This window comes from Candida dubliniensis, chromosome 5, assembly GCF_000026945.1.
Source record: "Candida dubliniensis CD36 chromosome 5, complete sequence".
Taxonomy (NCBI): Eukaryota; Fungi; Ascomycota; class Pichiomycetes; order Serinales; family Debaryomycetaceae; genus Candida; species Candida dubliniensis.
The window spans coordinates 1,031,166-1,051,884 of record NC_012864.1 but is presented as its reverse complement, the minus strand read 5'-3'; the positions used below and the strand labels follow the sequence as shown (position 1 = coordinate 1,051,884).

The following is a 20,719-nucleotide window of genomic DNA, read 5'->3' as shown; positions in this document are numbered from 1 at the left end:
TATAATAGGTTGTTGAAAAAGTTACAAATTTTTTCCTCTCTTTTCCAGTTTTGTTCTGGTTGCTGGTCTGATAAAATTCTAACACCCCGAAAAAAAAAAAACTCCAAATAAAGAAAACTAGGAACTGGGAATCAAACAACTTGTACAAGACGAGCAAAGTTTGTTCTAAGAGACTATCAGATAACAATGTTTTCAAATAGAATTAATCGACTAGGACCTTTAGTCCTTCGAAGCTCCAGTTACAGGCACCCTGGGGTTAGAAACTTTTCTATAGATCATAATGCAATAGTTAACACAATGACTTCAACATTCCAAACTGTGCATGAATTCAGTGGTTTGCCTTGGTGGATACTAATACCATTGACTACTTTTACTTTGAGATCAGTTTGGACTCTACCCTTGGCGATATTGCAAAGAAAGCGAATCCAAAAACAAAGTGAACTACGTCCCTTAGTTAGTGCCATGAATCCCATTTTAAAATTAAACTTGGCAAGACGAGTGCAACTGGCGAAAAAGAAACTTGAAAACAGTCCTAATAACAAAGAAGATGTTACTTCAATTCTGGCCAGTTCGACATTGAGCAATATGAAGTATGAGCAAATTTTATTATTGAGTGCAAAGGAATCTCGAAATCGACAAAAGGAACTATTTGCTAAAAATGGCGTACAACTTTGGAAGAATTTTATTCTACCTACATTTCAAGTCCCGTTATGGATCATGATGTCAATAACTATGAGAGATTTGAGTGGCTGGTCATCTTGGGATAATACTCACAATAAAGCATTAGATCCGAGTTTGTATGAAGAAGGTATACTTTGGTTCCAAGATTTATCAATTGCAGATCCTATGCACATTTTCCCCGTCATTTTAGGTATTACTGCATTATGCAATATAGAATGGACATTAAAAACTTTAGAACTACTGAGGTTGACCAAGAAATTGAAATTTCGTCCAACATTGACTGATGCGTTTGGAAATTTAACTAAAATGTCCATTGTGTTTATGATGGCAATTTCTTTACATGCCCCTGCTGCTTTGACTATATATTGGATAAGTTCTCAGTTTTATTCTTTATTACAGAATGTCATGATGGATTTGATGTTGCCAATCAGTTTTACACCCAAAAAGAGATTCAATTATGCTAAAATAAAAAACGACGATGCAGTAAACGTTATTAATTGACCTTGTATATAATTATGTGTTTACGAGTGAATACGTGTATATATATAAACAAATATAGAGAGCTTCAACTTAGTAGAAATATCCTACTTGGTATTTGATAACATGCGCATTAGTTGTCTTGCTTCTCCTCTCTTGCTTCACAGTGGTTTTGGGAAAACATCTGTTTTCGCAAATATAACACATCCTTCTTTCAGAACACTAAGATATGCTTTAATTCTCCTCTTTGTTATTAAATAGCCCACGATACACTCAGTTTCAAACTTACTGATTGTATACAAATGATCTCCCGCGAAATTGAAATCACATTTATAGTTTTTATTGAAAGTTGAGTACTCTAATGCTAGTTGGAATGCCCTGATAGGAATCACATGTTTTGTTTTCGAATCAGGATTCAATTCCATATTCAAATTATATGTTTTCTTAATCAATTGCAAATGTACCAAAGGTCTCAACATTTCTATTAGAACATACAAATGCTTTTTCAATAATATCGTTTGAAATTTCTCTAAGGATTGATTAAATCTTGCAATGTTACCTTCCAATATCGCTTTCAAAAAATTATCACGATATAAAGCTCGTAATACTGGGTATTTTAACCAAATCTTTTTCAGTGGGAATTGGCCATGATTATATAACTTTAAGGGGATTAACACCAACAAAATCTGACCGAGTTGATTACTTTTCAAATCTTGATAATCATCCATTAGTTTCAAGGCATAGTCAAGATTCTTTTCACTCTCCACATAGTCTCCGTCATCTAATGCCATTAATGCTTGGTAGTATAAATAAATCACCCCATATTTTTTGGTTTTCACTGAACTATCAAGAGCCGGTAATCTGTCACTGATATTTTTTACCGCTTTAGTAACTGATTTAGCCAAATCCAACTTACCCAACTTAAAACAATATTTTACAAAGTTTGCTAAAAAATAATAAACATCATTTCTTTTAGATAACTTCCAATCTAAATTTTTATCTCCAAGAGACAATTGACAAGCTTTTCTAAATGTTATTACTAAAGTCTCCAAACAACTTTTTTGAGATTGTGTCCCATCCATAGCATCAGTATCGTCTTCAATAAACGAGTCCAAGTCTTCTGGGTTCCTACTTTCTTTGGTTTTATAAATGGCGATTAATTCACTAAGGCTTTTGATTAACGGATGATTTATCCAATTAGTTAGAAAATCACTGGCCATTATTAAATTCAAAATCAACTGGTTTAGTACTTCAAATGCTTTGTCAAGCGATTTTTCATTATAAACTGCTTTCATTAATTGGATATGACATTTCAAAACTGGTCTAAACTTTTCTGGAATATGAAACAAATCAACATCACTTGGTTCTGGAAAATCTTTACGGGTATTTGCTATTGTAATTGTAGGACTGATAGTTAAACATTTTGTTAAAGCTTTGGAGTTTTCTTCTTTTAATGCAGTCCCAAACTCGTGTACATAATTGACCAATCCACTCATGATAAACGTCAAGATGGCTGAATCTTTGAGCGGTTTGGTAAGATGGGTATAAACACTTGGTTTCTGTGTGAGAAGAATCTTTTTTTTTCTTCTTATTTTTCGTTTCCTTTTTTTCAGTTTACACACATAACTACACTTTTAGTTATACAACAGAGATGATTACAAACTTAACAGAATCGAAGGGTTGTTAGTGCCAAGCAATATTGATTAAAATTGCATCAAGGTGTAGTCATTAAGACATGATTTATTAGAGGTGTTGTTTGTTTTTAGTTCAATAGCTAATTGATTATTTGTTGTAGTTCTGTAATGTAGAAAACTATGCAATAACTCTTTGCAACTGTAACTGATGAATGAACTTGGGGAACTGATAAATAAAAGCTAATATTAGAGTTGTATAATGTGTAAGCGTTAGGTTAGACAATATGTTTTGATGGGTTTAATTACTGCAAAACATACCATCAGTAAAAATTTGATTGAAAAAATACACCAAAAATTAAACAATTTATATATTTTTCATTTTGCATAGTGATCTCATAAGTCAACAAGCAAAGACAATTGATGACTTTTAAAATCGACTTTCATCATTATATTGATAGTCTTTTACATGATTAGCATTTTGGCAACTTCAACTGAGTGTAAAATGATTCAAAAATTGTGTGTGTGTGTGTGTGTGGTTAGGCGTTGATGATGTTACTGATATTAATTTGAATGAGGCGACCCAAAAAGAAAAGATAAAAAAAAGAAACTTAAAAAATTGTCCGACACAAACCAAATTAGGCAAGTGGTACTTTAAATTGTTAATAATTGTTGTAGATTAGAGAAACAATCGCCTTCTACGTAATCAATAAATTCTCAACTTCTACAAGGCGACAGACACCAAAAAAAAAAACTTCTATAACGTAAATATCAACTTTGTACACAATATACTACCAAAGTCAAATCCAAACCTTGTATCTTACTTTATTTTATTCTTCCTATTAGTCACAAACTCTTCAACTTACTACCAAGTTGAATGCCTTATGTTTAATACATCCATCAGCAAGCCAATTTTGATAATAGTGTGTCTTGTAATTGATTCTAATCAGGTATTTAGATTGTCTGCAATTCTGGTTTGACACAGGAAAGTATTGATTATTTCTCCAATTAAAGCAAGTCATTGGTTATCCTAGTTTGGTTACAATCAACTTACGCTACTACTTTTCTTTTTTGCAAATAAAAAAGTCCTAAATATCTTTCATATATATTATTAGATAATTGGTCCTTGAAAGTTCTTGTATTACAACACATTCCATAAACAAAGAAACACATTCTCATTCTCATTCTCATTTTCTTTTTGATTATTTTGGGAAAAAGAAAACACACACAAAAACATACAACACTGAACGACATAAAGTAAGAAGGAAAAAAAAAAAAGAGTTCAAGAGTTTTTGATTTTCTCTCCCTATTTGCCAACGTTTCAAGTATTTTCACAACAACATTCATCAAACTCAAGATTATCATTAATTCTTTCTTGATTTATATCATAAATGAGTTCACCTACCAGTCTAGACGACTTGTCTAACATTCCTGAGACAGGAAACACTATCAAAACACTACACGAATTGAAACAAGAATCGTCACCAGATAGTAACAACGAAATGAATATCGATGGTGAAATAAGCAATGACAACAGTCATCATAGCGATGGCAACCACAAAACTCACACATATGGTGCTGATTTTGTAATGGATAATGAATATAATGATTACGAAGAGTTAAGAAAGTCCCTAGTTAACAAAAGAAGATTATCAAGCATTAAACGCCCTCACGGTCCGTTTTTCGACCACAACAACCAAATCGATAAGCGGTCTCTCTTAAGATTGCCAACAGAAATATTATTACAAATATTTCACTATTTAGAGAGAAGAGACTGGTATTCCCTATTGACAACCTGCTCCGAAATTGCTGATTTGATAATTGAAATGTTATGGTTTCGTCCTCATATGCAGAATGATTCAGCATTCAAAAAAATAAAAGAAGTTATGGAAATCAACAAATCAGTCACTCACTGGGATTATCGCCAATTTATCAAAAGATTGAATTTGTCGTTTATGACGAAATTGGTCGATGACGAATTGTTAAGTTTGTTTATAGGATGCCCTAGATTAGAAAGGTTGACTTTAGTCAATTGTGCCAAGCTCACGCGGTATCCCATCACTCAAGTATTACATGGGTGTGAAAGGTTGCAGTCGATCGATTTAACTGGTGTCACAGATATACATGATGATATTATTAATGCATTGGCAGACAACTGTCCGCGATTACAAGGATTATACGCCCCGGGCTGTGGCAACGTTACCGAAGAAGCTATTATAAAACTATTAAGATCATGTCCAATGCTCAAGCGTGTCAAATTCAATTCAAGTACTAATATTACTGATGAAAGCATATTGGCCATGTATGAAAATTGTAAATCACTAGTTGAAATTGATTTACATGGGTGTGAAAATGTCACCGATAAGTATTTGAAGAGCATATTTTTAGATTTGACACAACTAAGGGAGTTCAGAATCAGTAACGCACCTGGAATCACCGATAAACTATTTGAATCTATTCCGGAAGGACACATTTTAGAAAAATTGAGAATTATTGATATAACAGGCTGCAATGCGATTACTGATAGATTGGTAGAAAAGCTTGTTTCTTGTGCTCCGAGATTGCGAAACGTGGTCTTGTCAAAATGTATGCAGATTACAGATGCATCATTAAGGGCCTTGAGTCAATTGGGAAGAAGTTTGCATTACATCCATTTGGGTCATTGTGGGTTGATTACTGATTACGGAGTTGCAGCATTAGTGAGATACTGTCATAGAATACAATACATTGATTTAGCATGCTGTTCGCAGTTGACAGATTGGACACTAGTCGAATTAGCAAACTTACCGAAATTACGGAGAATCGGATTGGTCAAATGTTCAATGATCACAGATTCGGGAATTTTAGAGCTAGTTAGACGTCGTGGTGAACAAGATTGCCTTGAAAGGGTACATCTTTCGTATTGTACAAACCTCACTATTGGCCCAATTTATTTATTATTGAAAAATTGTCCGAAATTAACGCATTTGTCGCTTACTGGTATATCTTCATTTTTAAGAAGAGAAATAACACAGTATTGTCGTGAACCACCTTCAGATTTTAACGAACACCAGAAATCTTTGTTTTGTGTCTTCAGTGGACACGGTGTCAATCAATTGCGCAATTATTTAAACCAGGTTGTTGAAGAAAGAACATATCAAATTGATCAAGGTGACATTCACACATTATTCAACGAACGTAGAAGGAGATTTTTGAATGGAGATTTTGACATGGATGAAGAAGAAATGAATATTTGGGAAAGAAGACGTGGGTTAGGCGTCACTGCAGATTTAGGGCATCCTGATATGGCAGAAATAAATCGTGAAATATTCAGAGAACTTAATGAAGGTAACATGGGCCCTGATGAAATGAGAGAGCATTTCCAAAGACTAATCAGAAACCACCATCAACAAAGATTACTAGAGCACCAGAATCGATTGAATCAACAATTGGTGCAGCAACGCCAACAACAGCAACAACAGGAACCACAACTAGAGCAAGCAAATACACAGAATCGTGGTCAAACTGAAACTCAGGCTCAAGATCAACTTCAAAATGAGGTTCAATTGCGATTGCAACCACCTCTACAACAACAACAACAACAACAACGAGCACAGAATACTATTATTAATAACCCACAAAATGCACCCCAAATAGAACAACCAGCAGTATTTCCTAATGGGGGAAACCAAACACTACCTTTAGTTCTTAATGAAGACGAAGATGTTGATATGGAACCGGTCGATTTGTTTCCTAGAAATACTTGAGAAATGAATATGCTTTTTGGTTCGAATCGAAACCTTGCTAGCATTTTTTTATTATCTTTTCTTTTCTTATCTTTTAGGTTTTTTTGTTTAAAGATTTATATAATAAGTTATAGTTTCTAGTTTACTTTATTTGAAATACATATGTGGCTACAATGGAAGCAGCTTTGCAATTTTTAGGCAAAAAGATATAAGTTGATATTGGTTGTGGATTTGACACATAGGGCTAAAGCCCTAAAGCAATTTGTATGCACGTGATTGATTTATACGCGACCTACCACTTGGAGGTGTTTTGTTCGTTTGTAAGAAAGGTGCGAAAGTGCTATACTTTAAATGAACCTGCATATTGAAGCTCTTTCTACAATTCTCGCTGAAACTACCAATACTGAAAAAAAAAAGTTCTGTTAATTTTTTACATACTCTTTTTCGAAATACATTATTAACTACATAACTAACAGAAAATGTATGTGACGAATGTGTTAATTAGCGAGTGTGAAAAAGGGTTGGATTAAATCAAGTACATCAGATATAGACGAATCAAGAGATAAGGGGAATGATAGAAAATGGAATAGCAGCATTAATTTGAAGATTGAAGAAATGAGATGAAAAAATAGCCCTGGCGAATGAATATCAATATTATTGACAGTAAACAGACTGGATTCAGATGAAACTGAAAATGTCATATTCAGTTATCTGCAAATATATTGAAAGAAATCATGTCATATGTAATTTTGGAATTATGATCAAGATTATTAACAACTCGATTTTCAACTCACTCTATGCTTTGGGTAGTCAAGACAGTAATACTAACTTATTAATTTTTTTTTTGAAATAGGACTAAAAGAACAAAGAAGGTAGGAATCACCGGTAAATTTGGTGTCAGATATGGTTCATCATTGAGAAGACAAACCAAGAAATTGGAAGTTCAACAACATGCCAAATACGATTGTTCATTCTGTGGTAAAAGAACTGTTCAAAGAGGTGCTACTGGTATCTGGAACTGTAAATCTTGTAAGAAAACCGTTGCTGGTGGTGCTTACACTGTTTCCACTGCTGCTGCCGCTACCGTCAGATCTACCATTCGTCGTTTGAGAGAATTAGCTGAAGCTTAAGTTCAAAGAGAAAGTTTTGAGAAATATTTATATATATTATCATTTCATGTATTTTTAGTTTTGGTTAATTATTGAATTTTTTTACTTTTTATTTACAAAAAAGGAAATACAAAAAGTAAAGCATGTTTAATGTGAGGTTAGAATGGGAATATGTTTAATGTAGACTTAAATTAGGCAATGGAGCCATTCATGGTTTTTTATATGCATAAGGATTGTCTTTGTAATCTCGAATCTCTCCTAAGATTGACAAGGTGCTTATTTTTTTTTTTTGTTGTGTTCGATAAATCATGAACTCAAATAACTTTTTGCCCCAGAACAACAACATTCATCCCCTCAACCAAAGTATACACAGCCATGACAGACCCAGTACCGCAGTTTGAGTTTCCAAAGATTTACTCATTCCCACCATTTTACACACAACAGCCCAATACTACTGTCTTGAACCAACAGCTAGATTCATGGATATCAATAATATTGCATTATTGCGAGTACTATAGGATCACGTTATTGTCAATTGAAGGAATACCCAAGCACTCGCAATTAGAGATTCCCCTTTCACTGCTTTCTTCGATATTTATCAACAAAACCATAAATCGTCAAGTCAATTCAGATTTCCAAAAACTAATAATAAAACATCTAATTCACAATAAAAAAGCAGAATTCATTAACCCAAAGAAGCCAGAATTGGGTGTGTTTATATACTGGAGATCAATAGTCGATTGGGGAGACCTATTATATCAATATGTTGATGATACAGGTCAAAAAGGGACGGTTTTGACGATTTACGAACTTACGAAAGGTGAAGAAACCACTGTGCCACAGGATCTCCACAATTTGGATGAATCTTTTCTAGTGAAAATCATCAAGGATTATTTGATAAAACAAGGGAAAGCTCAATTATTGATAGACGAGAATAACGATATTGGTGGTGTGAAAATTGTATAGAGATTGATAGTTTAAAGTAATAACGAGAATTCACGTTGGTAATTGTTGTAGTCTTTGCCGTTGCTTTCTTCAGTTCATGGTTCTAATGAATGATGAAAGACCGACAAGTCATTAAGACTTTAGAGGCAAATATTGATGTAAAGGCTAGTTGAAGGTACCTCTTGAGCAGTTTTTTTTATATTATTATATTTTGGATCATTTTCTCCTAAAGTACTCATAGATGGTGTATAATCTAGCCAACATATGTATATTCTCAGCACATTATATTTCTCATTTCGGAAGTCTACAAAAATCGTAAAATTTTTTTTTTTTTTTCCTAATGTGAAACATCATCTCTGTCAGGTAGACAGAGAAACTGCGCGCAGAGACAATCTCATCGATTCCACTGCTTTTTCTTTTTTCTTTTTTTCAATAACTTGTTTCTCTTATTTGTTCCCTTCTCTTCTCTTTTGTTTCTTCCCGCTTAAATCATCATATTTAGGAGGGCATAGTTTGTATATATAACCATCAATCCTACTTTAATTATACTGTTTGTTTATTCACGTTAGTTTATTCCATTAATTGGGTTTAATTTTGCGTGTATCTGTTTTCATTTTTTAAACTATAGTTGACGGACGTGTTTACATTTTATATTTTGTATCAACGAATCAACATTAACAACAACTTTTAATTTCCCCCCCCCCCCCCCTCCATCTCTGACTCAGTAAGTAATTATGAAATACGTCGTTGTCTCCGGTGGTGTTATTTCCGGTATTGGTAAAGGTGTTTTAGCTTCATCAACAGGGTTGTTGTTCAAGACTTTAGGGTTGAGAGTTACATCAATCAAAATTGACCCTTATATGAACATTGATGCTGGTACCATGTCGCCATTAGAGCATGGGGAATGTTTTGTTTTGGACGATGGTGGTGAAGTTGATTTGGACTTGGGTAATTATGAACGTTACTTAAACATTACCTTGACAAGAAACCACAACATTACCACTGGTAAAATTTATCTGCACGTTATTGAAAGGGAAAGAAAAGGTGATTACTTGGGTAAAACCGTTCAAGTAGTTCCTCATATTACCAATGCAATTCAAGATTGGATTGAAAGAGTAGCACGTATTCCGGTTGATGATACTGGTTTAGAACCAGAAGTTTGTATTATTGAACTTGGTGGTACTGTTGGTGACATTGAAAGTGCTCCTTTTGTTGAAGCATTAAGACAATTCCAATTCAGAGTGGGTAACGAAAATTTTGCATTAATTCATGTGTCTTTGGTTCCTGTCATTCACGGTGAACAAAAGACAAAACCAACACAAGCAGCAATTAAAGACTTGAGATCATTAGGTTTGACTCCAGATATGATTGCTTGTAGATGTCAAGAAGAGTTGGAGCACGCTACAATTGAGAAAATTGGTATGTTCTGTCATGTTGGTCCAGAACAAGTTATTGCTGTCCATGATGTCAACTCAACTTATCATGTTCCATTATTATTGAAACAACAAAAGGTCATGAATTACTTAACCAAGAGATTAACAATTGGTGAAATTGACAAACAATCCTTAGCCAAGGGTGAAGCATTATTGAGCAAATGGAGACATTTAACAAGTAGCCATGACAAATCGTTTGAAACTGTTACAATTGCATTAGTTGGAAAGTATACTCATTTGCACGATTCATATTTATCAGTCATCAAGTCCTTAGAACACGCTTCAATGAGATGTAACAGAAGATTGAAAATTGAATGGGTTGAATCATCTGACTTAGAAGAGGACACCAAAAAGGAAAACTTATCCAAATACCACAAGGCATGGCATTTTGTTTGTCAAGCAGACGGCATTTTAGTACCAGGTGGGTTTGGTTCAAGAGGTATTGAAGGTATGGTTTCTGCTGCCAAGTACGCAAGAGAAAACAATGTTCCTTATTTGGGTGTTTGTTTGGGTTTACAAATTGCCGTTATTGAATTCGTTAGAAGTGTATTGGGTGTTTCCCATTCTACTTCCATGGAATTCGATAGCAATATCGAAGAAAAAGATGCTTCGGTAGTTTATATGCCTGATGTTGACCAAGTCAAATTAGGAGGAACCATGAGATTGGGTATCCATCAAACCAAATTCGTCAAGGATTCAGAATGGTCCAATTTAAGGAAATTGTATGGTGGCGCTGATGCAGTTTACGAAAGACACAGACATAGATACGAAGTCAACCCTCTATTGATTGATGACATTGAAAAACAAGGCTTAAAGTTCATTGGTAAAGATGAAACAGGTAAAAGAATGGAAATGATCGAATTAAAGGATCATAAATTCTTTGTTGGGACACAGTATCACCCAGAATACTTGTCGAAAGTATTGGATCCTTCAAGACCATTCCTTGGTTTGGTTGCCGCTGCTGCCGGTATATTAGAAGATGTCTTGTCTAGAGACGACTTGAACTATAAAGGGGAATTTTAAACTACTTCTTTTTTTCTATGATTCTATTCCTTGATTGTCATGTGTATATAAGGTAGTATTGTTAGAGGTTGTATAGAGAACTAAATAAAAATATGTTCATAACCAAACAATGTAACTGTTGTTGCTTAGCAAGCCTCCGTAGGATCATAAAGTAATCACATACCACACCCCTCATCAACAAAGTTTGAACGGTAACGTTTTGATGCACAGCAAACACAACCAAGTTAATTTGAATAGCACGTGTAGGTTAGGTTTTAGCATTATAAACTTTCGCAATAACTCTTTGGAGTTTGCCGTTCGTGATGCTTCGGCAACGGTGACCATTTCAATGAAATACCTTGAGAGATGTATTAACTTGTTGATGTGCCCACTTTACAGTAAGCTACAACCTGTTTGATTTGTTATGGTCTCCATGTCACCATAGTAATGAAGTCGTTACACCCAAGAAACAAAAACATTCTAAGGAAAAATGATTAGAGCTACCAGTAATTAAGGATCGATTTATGAGGCGTGTATACAGTTGTTGGAGCTGCATGACACAACATTGCACCATTATGCAGCAGCCAATCACGGTTCAAGAAACCTTGGGCGATAAGAAACTTAGTTTGAGTTTAATAGGGAGGAAACCATTCAATTGGCAACAATAAGCTTCTCATAAAACAATAGAGTGAATGCAAAACTCTTGGTGATTTGCACTCAAGATTTCCCTTTGTGCTTTTTGGTTTTTTTTTTTTAAAGTTGGGAATAATAAATTGGAACTAAGGCTTAAAATATTGTTATGTCAACTGTAAAGCAAAGAACCCATTTCAGCCAACAGTAGATCGATAAAATATACCTACCGGAGGAGAGAGAAAATTGGTTCCAAGAAATTTTTTCGTGGGGGGGACATTCAAATACGTGCGGCAAATATGGGAGGGAGCAACAGTACTACTATTTTCTTTAGCTGAGCCATTTTTGCTAGAATATTATTATTATATGCAGTTTATCATGTTCCTGTTTATTTTTTGCTGCATTAAGATCAAAGGCCAACCAAAAATCTACTGATCATTTTTTATCATTCGGAAAACTATAAATACGTCCAACATTTTCCCCCATCTTTCTAGTTTCTAGTTTTTGGTTTTTTTCTTTTTTTCTTTCTATACTATTCACATCAGAATATCAATTATTATAAATCAAATATTATCTTCAACAATGTCTAAATTCGAATTAGTTAACTACTCATCTGGCTGCTCATGTGGTGCTGATTGCAAATGTGCTTCCGAAACTGAATGCAAATGTGCATCCAAAAAATAAATGTTGATGCTAATTGCTTTAAAGCTGACAAATGATGGAATGACAGGAACGAAGTATTTCCAATTAATGAATCTTAGCGCTTGAGTATTTTTTGTTTATTTTTTTAGCTATTTGATAATTTTTATATTTTTATATTTTTGTAGCTAGGCTAAGAATATATTTACTATTTTCACCTAGAAATATTAATTCAATTCTACAACACTTTTATATTGATATATTCAATTCCTTTAATTTACGATCAACTATAGGTTTCAACTTTTCATTATGGTTCAAATAATCCTTGATTTCTTTACTACTTTCACTGATCTTTTTTAACTTATCATTGAACGGTAAACTCACAATTGTTTTCAAACCAACCCAGTTCTTTTCATATTTATCATTAATTTCAAGTGAATACAAATAGTTGTCTCTAGAATTGATCAAAATCTTCATCAATTCAAACAATTTATCCTTTTTATCAGTTTTCAAATTACCCTCTTGCTGTAAAAACAAATAATAGTATAATAAACCAATCTTGTAAAAAATAGGATAAGCCAAAGGATTCTGCAACACCACTTCTTTTAAGCAATATACTGATTTGTCATAATTGCCCAATTTTTGATACTGATCTGACAACTCGGCCCATGCAATCAAATCGCTAGGTTGTAAATTCAAATAATATATCAAATTATTAATGTACTTGGTGAGGTTTTTGTCATGTCTGCTTAGTGTTGTTAAACGCCTCAGTAGCCTAAGTTCATCGGGGTCTTCACTCAATAATTTTGATGCCGTTTCAATTTCGCCTTTCAGTTCAGCATATACACTTTGTAAAATTTTAATTCTCTGTGACCTCCCTTTATTCTTGTTACTATCTTTAAAATCAAATTGATCACATATTTTATCTAATACATTTTTGGCTTCAATATCGTGTAATGTCAAAATCGATAAATAAAATTGGAGTTCGTATAGATTAAACAATTCAATCGAATCTAATAAAGAATCTTGATTTAATACCAAAAAATCTTGTAATTCTTCGTAATGGGTGTATGATTGCTCAGGAGTAAATGTGGCATATTTTCCTGTTGAAGCAATTTGCAACAACTTTTTTTTAACCAATATTGGGTCAGATGACATTAGGTGGATGGAGGTATATATTGATGTCGACGACGTTTGATTTGTATGATATATTCCCAACACAATTTTCTTAGGTTTTTTTTTTTTTTTTTTGCCCTTTATTAATTTTTGGGTTCACTTTTTTCTCGCGAAGTTGTTTCTCCTGGTTGTGAAATAGGTCGAGGAGGGAAAACAAAAAACAACAACAGCAACAACAATACGTAAACATCACAGATCCACTAATCGTACATTCTTTTTTAACAACAAAGTCACATTAATCATGTCCGACGAATTGGGAAAAGTTTGTGACCAAATTTTGGATGAAACCCTCTTGATGTCTCATAAATATGGTATACCCAAAGTTGAATCTAGCTCCCAACAGTCTGCTTCTAATGTAAAACAGTTGGAGCATAAATATTATCATTTGTACAAACAATTGAACCATAAACTAAACCATCTAATATATTTGAACAAACTTCAAGAGCTAAATCAGAAATCAACCCAAGCTGAATTAGATACTCAATTGAAAACAATTAAAGACCAAATGGGTATAGAATCAAACCAAGAATTGTTAGACTTCTTGAAGTTACAGAATAATGAAATTAAAACTGAAAAGTTATTATTACAATATTTGTTAATGATTGAACCAATACTAAATTCCACCCATCGATCTGATTTAAATCAATCTGAACAGCGAATACTGAAAATGCTAAATGAGCTTTACAATGATGATGAAAATGACACCGGTTTAGTCTTTCAAAGAATAGCTAATAGAAAAAACCAAAATGAGTTGCAAGCAGGTAATTATAATTTGATTAAAAATGTGGTTAAACCAATAATTGATGGTCTAGGTGAGCTAAACAAAACGCTAATGACATTGAATAAACAATATGTTAATAAGAAACAATCGCAAATGGAAGACGACCCCGAAGAAGGTGTGAAACGAAAACAGTATTATGAACTTGTAAGGAAATGGAAAGAGCTTCAGGATATGGTGATTGAAATCCCGCTGTTGATATCGGATCTACCTATCAACTGGTATGATGATCCCACATTACTACAAATAATGCAAGAAGTGGATGAAATTCAAATAAAATTGAATACATATCAACTGATAATTAACGAGGACACGATATCTGCCTATACTACAACCGAGCTCTTAGCTTTGGAATTCCCATGTTGAATCAGTACGTTCTTTTTTGTAATATAATATCTACAAAATATATATACAAGTGATAATTATATGATATGTGCTTCTCTATATTTGGAACAATCTCTTATTTACAACGTCCCAATTAATATGGTCCCATAACTTGTTCAAATAGTCTGATTTGCCAGTCACACCATAGTCGGGAATATACATATAGTCCCAATAGTTTATAGCTAATATTGGTAAAGTATAATCTTTTTCGTTGTTTAATGCTCTCGATTTCAAATTCTCCAAGTAGCTAAAATTTCCTTCATCTATACCACCATTCAAGTCCAATAATTGTTGTTTGGCATAATAATAAGGAGTACCATCATTGTGACAGTTGATGAATTTCAAATTTTTGTCTTCGGTTTCCACCAAGAATATCCAACCTTGGCCATATGTATTTTCTGCCATCGTCAACAACTTATTTCTTAACTGATCAAGATCCAAAATGTCTTCATGCATTAACTTCTCCATAAGAAATCTGGATGGTTTGGTTTTGGATGCATTTTCTTTAGTGTCAAGTTGTTGGAAAAAGAAATGATTATTGTGTGCCATTGAAGCGTAATGGAATACATGTTGTTGTGTAGTTTGCTTGGCGGTATGCAATAATGTCTGATATGGAGTTTTGTATTCCAGTGATGTTCCATTTGTTAATAAAGTCAAATTAGTCAATAAATAATTTTGATAATCGGTCCAAGCCAAATTATAACCTTTTGGAGACAACAATCCAGGTATTCCTTCTTGAGTCCAAGCTTCATGAGATTCCAATTTGGGCACTTGATGTAAAAATCTTGCCACTCGTGCGAATCTAGTTGAAGATGCAAATACACCTCGACTTATAGAATTGAACATGATCAGTTGTGGTAAATCTAAAGTGGTTGAAAGGTATGCTTTGAAAACGAAAATTTTTTTTTTTTTGGTGGAACTTCTTTTTCAGTCTGTTAAAGGTGAGAAATGCGTTTCGTGCAATGTAAATCAAAACTTTTCTAATCTACAAAATCATTTAAAGACTGTTGTAATGCCATTTCAGCATACTTACTGAACGGCAAATATAATCCAAGTTATATAAACGGTACAATATCTACTTTTGAATATCTACAACACTTATATCAATTTCCTTACTAAGAACATGTATGTTCTGACTAACCCAATTTGAATCCCTGAATAGTTTCTTTGGATCTTTGTTATTCTTCACTTTAACTAAACTCATAACTTGATCATACTCTTGCTCTTGTACCTTGTATTCTCTGATAAGTTCATTAGTGTCAAAATCAATATAACATCTTGTATCTCTAACTCTGAATATAACATCATCGATTCGAAGGAAAAATCGACACAACAATAACAAACAGGTGGGCATAACTCTGATTTTATAACTCAATATTGATATCCCATTATCGGCTAACTCATCTTCAAATAAAATTGCTTCGTCGAAAAATAAAATGGGGTCGGGTTTTGTCAATTTATTAATTGGAATCTCATGCAACTCAGAAGGTTTCAAATCAAGATTGTGTACTGTACCTTTATAATTTGTTGAATATGTCCAATCGTATGGTTTTAATCCGTCTAAATTCTCTGTAAATTCTGAAAGGTCCTTTTTGAGTGATTGTTCTTGTTTTAAACTTGCATGTTTTGATCGTCTAGATTTCAACCATTCCTCATGGCAACTAACTTTCAAAGGACAATTTGGATCCAAGGAACTTAATGCATCAATGGCATTAAACTCTATTGTTCCACCAGTAACATCATTACGTATCCTAACATTATTATTTCCAAATATCATTTCGGGTAATGGAAAGTCAAACTTGGTCTCTGCCAAATGGTCCAACTCCAAGGAATTAAGTATAGGTTTCTTGGTGGTAAATATACTCCATCCATTTACCGTTATAGATGGCTTATCTTGAATTGGATAGGATGATTGAGGGGAAGGGATGATAATTTGTCCACAATGCTGACATTGAGGATTTTTACACTCTGTTTCATCGTGATGTAATGGAATTTGAATTTTAGGGAAATTGGATGACATTAATTCCGTTGTACCTATCCTCGAGACATGAGAAGGTGCCCCCGCTCCGCTTGGAAGGGAGATTACGTTGTCTTGTCTAGCAGGTGGGTTCCTTCCCTGGGTGTGTAATCTAACCATTTCACGAGCTGAATTGACATGTACTGCATTTATTCCTCTTCGGGTGGAAGAGGAAGAAGAAGAAGGAACTGCAAACACCACAGGTTTCTTCTCATTAGATGAAGTGGGATTGTTAGTTTCACTCATGATATGTTGTCGATTATGTTATTTTTAATGAAAAAGCTTGATTTCTCAGCAATGTTTTAGTTAGTAGCAAAATCGAATCCGAAAAAAGGGCAATTTGAAAATCGCACTGTTTTGTTCAATCACAAAGAGATCGTGATCATAATAGCACTCCTTAATCAATAAAAAAAACAATTGACAATAGCTCTATATTTTTTCTAATTTAGTATTTAATGTATACATTCTCTATTCAGTGGGGGAGTCTTCAAGTTCATTCATGGTTTCATTATGTTCCCTCAATCCTTCTCTTACTGCTAAAACACTATCAACAATAACAGCATCAACACCAGCTCTCATCTGAATCTTAGCCAACTCGGGCTCGTTGTTCTCAGTACCATATGTAACACAAACCAATCCCATTGATTTAACAACTTGGGCCAATCTAGGTGTTTTGATCAATGCCAATGCATTAGATACAATACCCAATAAATTCCATTTCTTGGAGAATCTGACGGCATTCTGTAAAGAGCTTGCCCTGATATCATACATAGGTGCTGTACCAGCTTCAGTCAAAAATAAAACCGGCATAGTTGGTTGTTTCAACGATAACAACAAGCAAATATCTGGATGGAACGATGAAAACACAATATCTCGTCCAGTAGTGTTTTCGTCGTATATAACTTTCAAAATAGTATCGACGAAAAAATTCAAGTCGACACCTATTTCTCCCATATCTTCTAATTGAGCTTCATCTAACATAGGGTACTTTACTTCTATGTTAAAACCAACATTCTTTGGCACCTTACGGAAAAGCTCTCGCAAAGTAACAAAATTAGAAGCAACTGATGAACCTCTCAAGTTCCCCTTGTAACCTTGGTTTTTCCATGTTTTGGTGAATTTCATTCTTTCATCTGTTTGATTGGTAAATTCTTTGTCAATATCGTCGTTGTGATTATTTGACAATTGATACGATGATTGCGCCCTCTGTTTACCCCTTGTTAAAACTTCGTCATCAACTGTATGAGTAGGTTTTTCTGTAGGTCTATTAAACCCCATGAATTGTTCCAAAGTCAATAAATGCATTGGAATGTCAACTCCAGATTCTGCAACAGTGAAATCGTGATAAACAACAGGAACATGATCCTTTGTCAATTGCACATCAAACTCGACATAGGAAGCTCCTAATGATGCAGCAGCAATAAATGACTCAACGGTGTTTTCACCCAATTGTAATGACTTTTTGCCACTTAAATTCTTACCTAAACCACGATGACCTATTACTCTAGTGGACACAAGTTGTTTCCAGTAAGTGTCACTTCTTGCAATGCTCATGGCCCTGTGCTTGAAAGGCAAGACCTGCAAGTATTCAAATCGGATTGTCCCTAAGATGTCGAGATTTGTTGACTCGATTATTGGAATAGCAATGCTATTATTTAGCGAGCGCAAGTTTGGACCCACTTTGGTGTATGCATCTTTAAGCAAAGCAATTGCCCTTCCGATTACTTTTTTGTTAACTTGATAAGTTGGGATTATATCAAATGTAATTATCACATCATTCACGGTCAAATTGTTCGATAACTTGAATGAAATGGGGTCGGTTGCACTTCCATGGAAATCTTCTAACGGTAAATCAACAACTACAGGTGGTTCCACTGGGTTATTTGTTGATTTATGGCGGCAAGTAATTGATAGCGATAAGGCAGTATCCAATTCCGTAGCAAAACTTCTAGCTAAGGATACTTTGTTTAATTCAACAGGGACGTTGGTGTCGCGCAAGTCGGTCGTCCCCAAAGTAAGCAATATCAAAGATTCATCTTCATTCAAGTATCGGTGACCAAAAGATTTCACTGGTTTATACCTTTTGTTACGTTTTGGTGATGTTGATCTGGAAACATTGTTGGAAGAATTATTTTTTAGTTGTTTATAGAATTGATTAACAGTGTTCTTCTGTGGTTCTGGAAGTTTGTCAATACTAGAGGTGGAAACAGTACCATCGTCTGAGCCTGTCAACACAGGACTAGCTGCAAGACTTGGGATTCTTGGCAAATTGTTTTCTGGATGATACATGTCGTACAACAATAGCTTTTCATTCTTTGGAAGCAAAAGATCAGTAACATCCAAATGGCCTCTAAGACAAGCATGTTCTATTGGCAACCAGCCTGAATCGTCAACAATATCGTACAAGGCACCATATTCTTTCAATAATTTAACAATTGTCATAAACCCTTCGCTGGCAGCAATGAAAATTGGTGTCCATCCAAATACATTTTCCCCAATCTCAGTGTTTGCATTTGATTCCAACAAAAACTCAACCAAATCAGGATGATTCAATTTAGACGCAATGTACAAAGCTGTCTCATTGCGGTGATCTATATCAGTGTAGTTGACGTCTATGTTACCTTCAACAATAAGGGAGTTTAAGATTTGTGGTGAATTCAAACGAACAGCCAACAATAATAAATTGGGACACGTTAAAGTTTGGGCCTTATTGAAACTAAGCAAAGTTTCAGTGGTTTTAGGATGTTTACCTATAATTGACAAGTGCAAAGGTGTTAACCCTTCTTGGTCTCCCCAAATGCTAACATCATCTATAGAAATCGATGTATTAATCAACCCCCATTTGATTCCAAACTCTACTAGATATCTTGTTACTTCAACCAAACCGTACTGTGAGGAATAGTGCAATGGTGTACGATGGTAGTGATCTTCAGCCAAAATCAACCTTTTATGTTTCAATTTGTTGAGGATGTAGAGTAATCCGACAGGGTTGTCGTTTTTGTTACTGTTATCAGGACCATTATCGCCACCAATAAGTCTATTTGTCACTTCTCCAGGAACAATTTGTTCCTCTCTAATGAACTGGGCCTTCCCTAAACTAATGATATGTTGATGGAAAAAGTTTCTGCCATTGAAATCAGAATCATCGTATAACATATCAAGTTGGCTCCAAATAACGTCGATGCATTTGGTTGAATTGGCCAATGCAGCTTTATTTAAAGTAGATATCAAAAACTTTTGAGAGCTTTTGATAGTAATGTGTTTCTTCAACCCTTCAAAGTCATCATTTTTAATGAGAGCACTCATCGAATTCTCGTTGTTTTTCACAGGGATAGTTTCCTGAACAACATTGTTTCTGGTTTCAATTCTCGATAAAATATTATGAATACTATCCAAGCAATTGGTAGATTCTGTACCATTAGCAAACGGCAAGGCGTTGATTCTACTGCCCATATAGGCTTCTTGGTTATGGTTGGAAACATCACCAACCGTCACACCGCCATCTTGTTGCAAAATCGATGTTAATTTCTTATCTAACTTCTTCAAAATCTTAATAAATCCTTTATGGTTCAATTCGGCAAACCATTTCAAGTTTCGGAATAGACCCCTAAGTTCTATCAAAATGTTGATGATTTCGTCCAATTCTTCGTTTGAGTCGATATTATGTGTGATTTGTCCATCCTGATAACCTAAAACTTGAAATATTTTATTCAAACGACGATTATACTCCTTGAATTTGGTGTTGTAAAACGAGTCAACTTTCTCTATATCTCTATCTAAATCGTAGAAGAAAGATCCTAATGTGTCGGAAATAATTTCTGGATATTTACTTTCATCGACATTTGTGTTGGCAACAGAATCGATTGACTTGATTATCTTTTTAAGTTGCTTGTAATTCATATAATAAATAGACCATTCTGGAATCTGATGGGTCACGTATGTTTTACCGAACTTCATTGGGAAACGACAACAAAACAACCGTTTATTCTACTCCACACACACACACAGAAAAAAGAAATAAACTAATGAAGGAATAGTTTGATGATGTGAATCAATATATATATATATATAGTATTCAACAAAATTATTGGC

General features: G+C 34.2%; 12 protein-coding genes across 12 annotated transcripts; 7 read left to right on the top strand and 5 right to left on the bottom strand. All coding sequences in view use genetic code 12, as the record gives it.

The window, feature by feature from the left end:
- Positions 1-186: 186 nt before the first annotated feature.
- Positions 187-1,182, top strand: CD36_54240 (cytochrome c oxidase assembly protein, putative; the record flags this gene model as incomplete). The annotated part of the gene is made up of 1 exon (XM_002420674.1): positions 187-1,182. One exon carries the CDS (start codon positions 187-189, stop codon positions 1,180-1,182), a length of 996 nt encoding a protein of 331 aa, XP_002420719.1.
- A 137-nt stretch (positions 1,183-1,319) lies between these two features.
- Positions 1,320-2,654, bottom strand: CD36_54230 (Cop9 signalosome complex subunit, putative; the record flags this gene model as incomplete). Its single annotated transcript, XM_002420673.1, has 1 exon — positions 1,320-2,654. The coding sequence occupies one exon, from the start codon at positions 2,652-2,654 to the stop codon at positions 1,320-1,322; it is 1,335 nt and encodes a 444-aa protein (XP_002420718.1).
- A 1,526-nt stretch (positions 2,655-4,180) lies between these two features.
- On the top strand, positions 4,181-6,535 carry CD36_54220 (component of the SCF ubiquitin-ligase complex, putative; the record flags this gene model as incomplete). Its single annotated transcript, XM_002420672.1, has 1 exon — positions 4,181-6,535. One exon carries the CDS (start codon positions 4,181-4,183, stop codon positions 6,533-6,535), a length of 2,355 nt encoding a protein of 784 aa, XP_002420717.1.
- Positions 6,536-6,993: 458 nt separating this feature from the next.
- Positions 6,994-7,644, top strand: CD36_54210 (60S ribosomal protein L43; the record flags this gene model as incomplete). The annotated part of the gene is made up of 2 exons (XM_002420671.1): positions 6,994-6,995; positions 7,368-7,644. Coding segments are annotated over 2 exons (279 nt in total).
- Positions 7,645-7,998: 354 nt separating this feature from the next.
- CD36_54200 (component of the ESCRT-II complex, putative) lies at positions 7,999-8,589 on the top strand (the record flags this gene model as incomplete). The annotated part of the gene is made up of 1 exon (XM_002420670.1): positions 7,999-8,589. One exon carries the CDS (start codon positions 7,999-8,001, stop codon positions 8,587-8,589), a length of 591 nt encoding a protein of 196 aa, XP_002420715.1.
- A 713-nt stretch (positions 8,590-9,302) lies between these two features.
- CD36_54190 (CTP synthase, putative) lies at positions 9,303-11,024 on the top strand (the record flags this gene model as incomplete). The annotated part of the gene is made up of 1 exon (XM_002420669.1): positions 9,303-11,024. The coding sequence occupies one exon, from the start codon at positions 9,303-9,305 to the stop codon at positions 11,022-11,024; it is 1,722 nt and encodes a 573-aa protein (XP_002420714.1).
- Positions 11,025-12,215: 1,191 nt separating this feature from the next.
- On the top strand, positions 12,216-12,317 carry CUP1 (copper resistance-associated metallothionein, putative; the record flags this gene model as incomplete). Its single annotated transcript, XM_002420668.1, has 1 exon — positions 12,216-12,317. One exon carries the CDS (start codon positions 12,216-12,218, stop codon positions 12,315-12,317), a length of 102 nt encoding a protein of 33 aa, XP_002420713.1.
- A 204-nt stretch (positions 12,318-12,521) lies between these two features.
- On the bottom strand, positions 12,522-13,430 carry CD36_54180 (uncharacterized protein yjr088c homologue, putative; the record flags this gene model as incomplete). Its single annotated transcript, XM_002420667.1, has 1 exon — positions 12,522-13,430. One exon carries the CDS (start codon positions 13,428-13,430, stop codon positions 12,522-12,524), a length of 909 nt encoding a protein of 302 aa, XP_002420712.1.
- A 259-nt stretch (positions 13,431-13,689) lies between these two features.
- Positions 13,690-14,592, top strand: CD36_54170 (conserved hypothetical protein; the record flags this gene model as incomplete). The annotated part of the gene is made up of 1 exon (XM_002420666.1): positions 13,690-14,592. One exon carries the CDS (start codon positions 13,690-13,692, stop codon positions 14,590-14,592), a length of 903 nt encoding a protein of 300 aa, XP_002420711.1.
- Positions 14,593-14,667: 75 nt separating this feature from the next.
- Positions 14,668-15,456, bottom strand: CD36_54160 (mitochondrial 37S ribosomal protein RSM26; the record flags this gene model as incomplete). Its single annotated transcript, XM_002420665.1, has 1 exon — positions 14,668-15,456. The coding sequence occupies one exon, from the start codon at positions 15,454-15,456 to the stop codon at positions 14,668-14,670; it is 789 nt and encodes a 262-aa protein (XP_002420710.1).
- Positions 15,457-15,685: 229 nt separating this feature from the next.
- CD36_54150 (negative regulator of the TOR signalling pathway, putative) lies at positions 15,686-16,873 on the bottom strand (the record flags this gene model as incomplete). Its single annotated transcript, XM_002420664.1, has 1 exon — positions 15,686-16,873. One exon carries the CDS (start codon positions 16,871-16,873, stop codon positions 15,686-15,688), a length of 1,188 nt encoding a protein of 395 aa, XP_002420709.1.
- Positions 16,874-17,095: 222 nt separating this feature from the next.
- CD36_54140 (glycerophosphocholine phosphodiesterase, putative) lies at positions 17,096-20,584 on the bottom strand (the record flags this gene model as incomplete). Its single annotated transcript, XM_002420663.1, has 1 exon — positions 17,096-20,584. One exon carries the CDS (start codon positions 20,582-20,584, stop codon positions 17,096-17,098), a length of 3,489 nt encoding a protein of 1,162 aa, XP_002420708.1.
- Between the last annotated feature and the right edge of the window lie 135 nt (positions 20,585-20,719).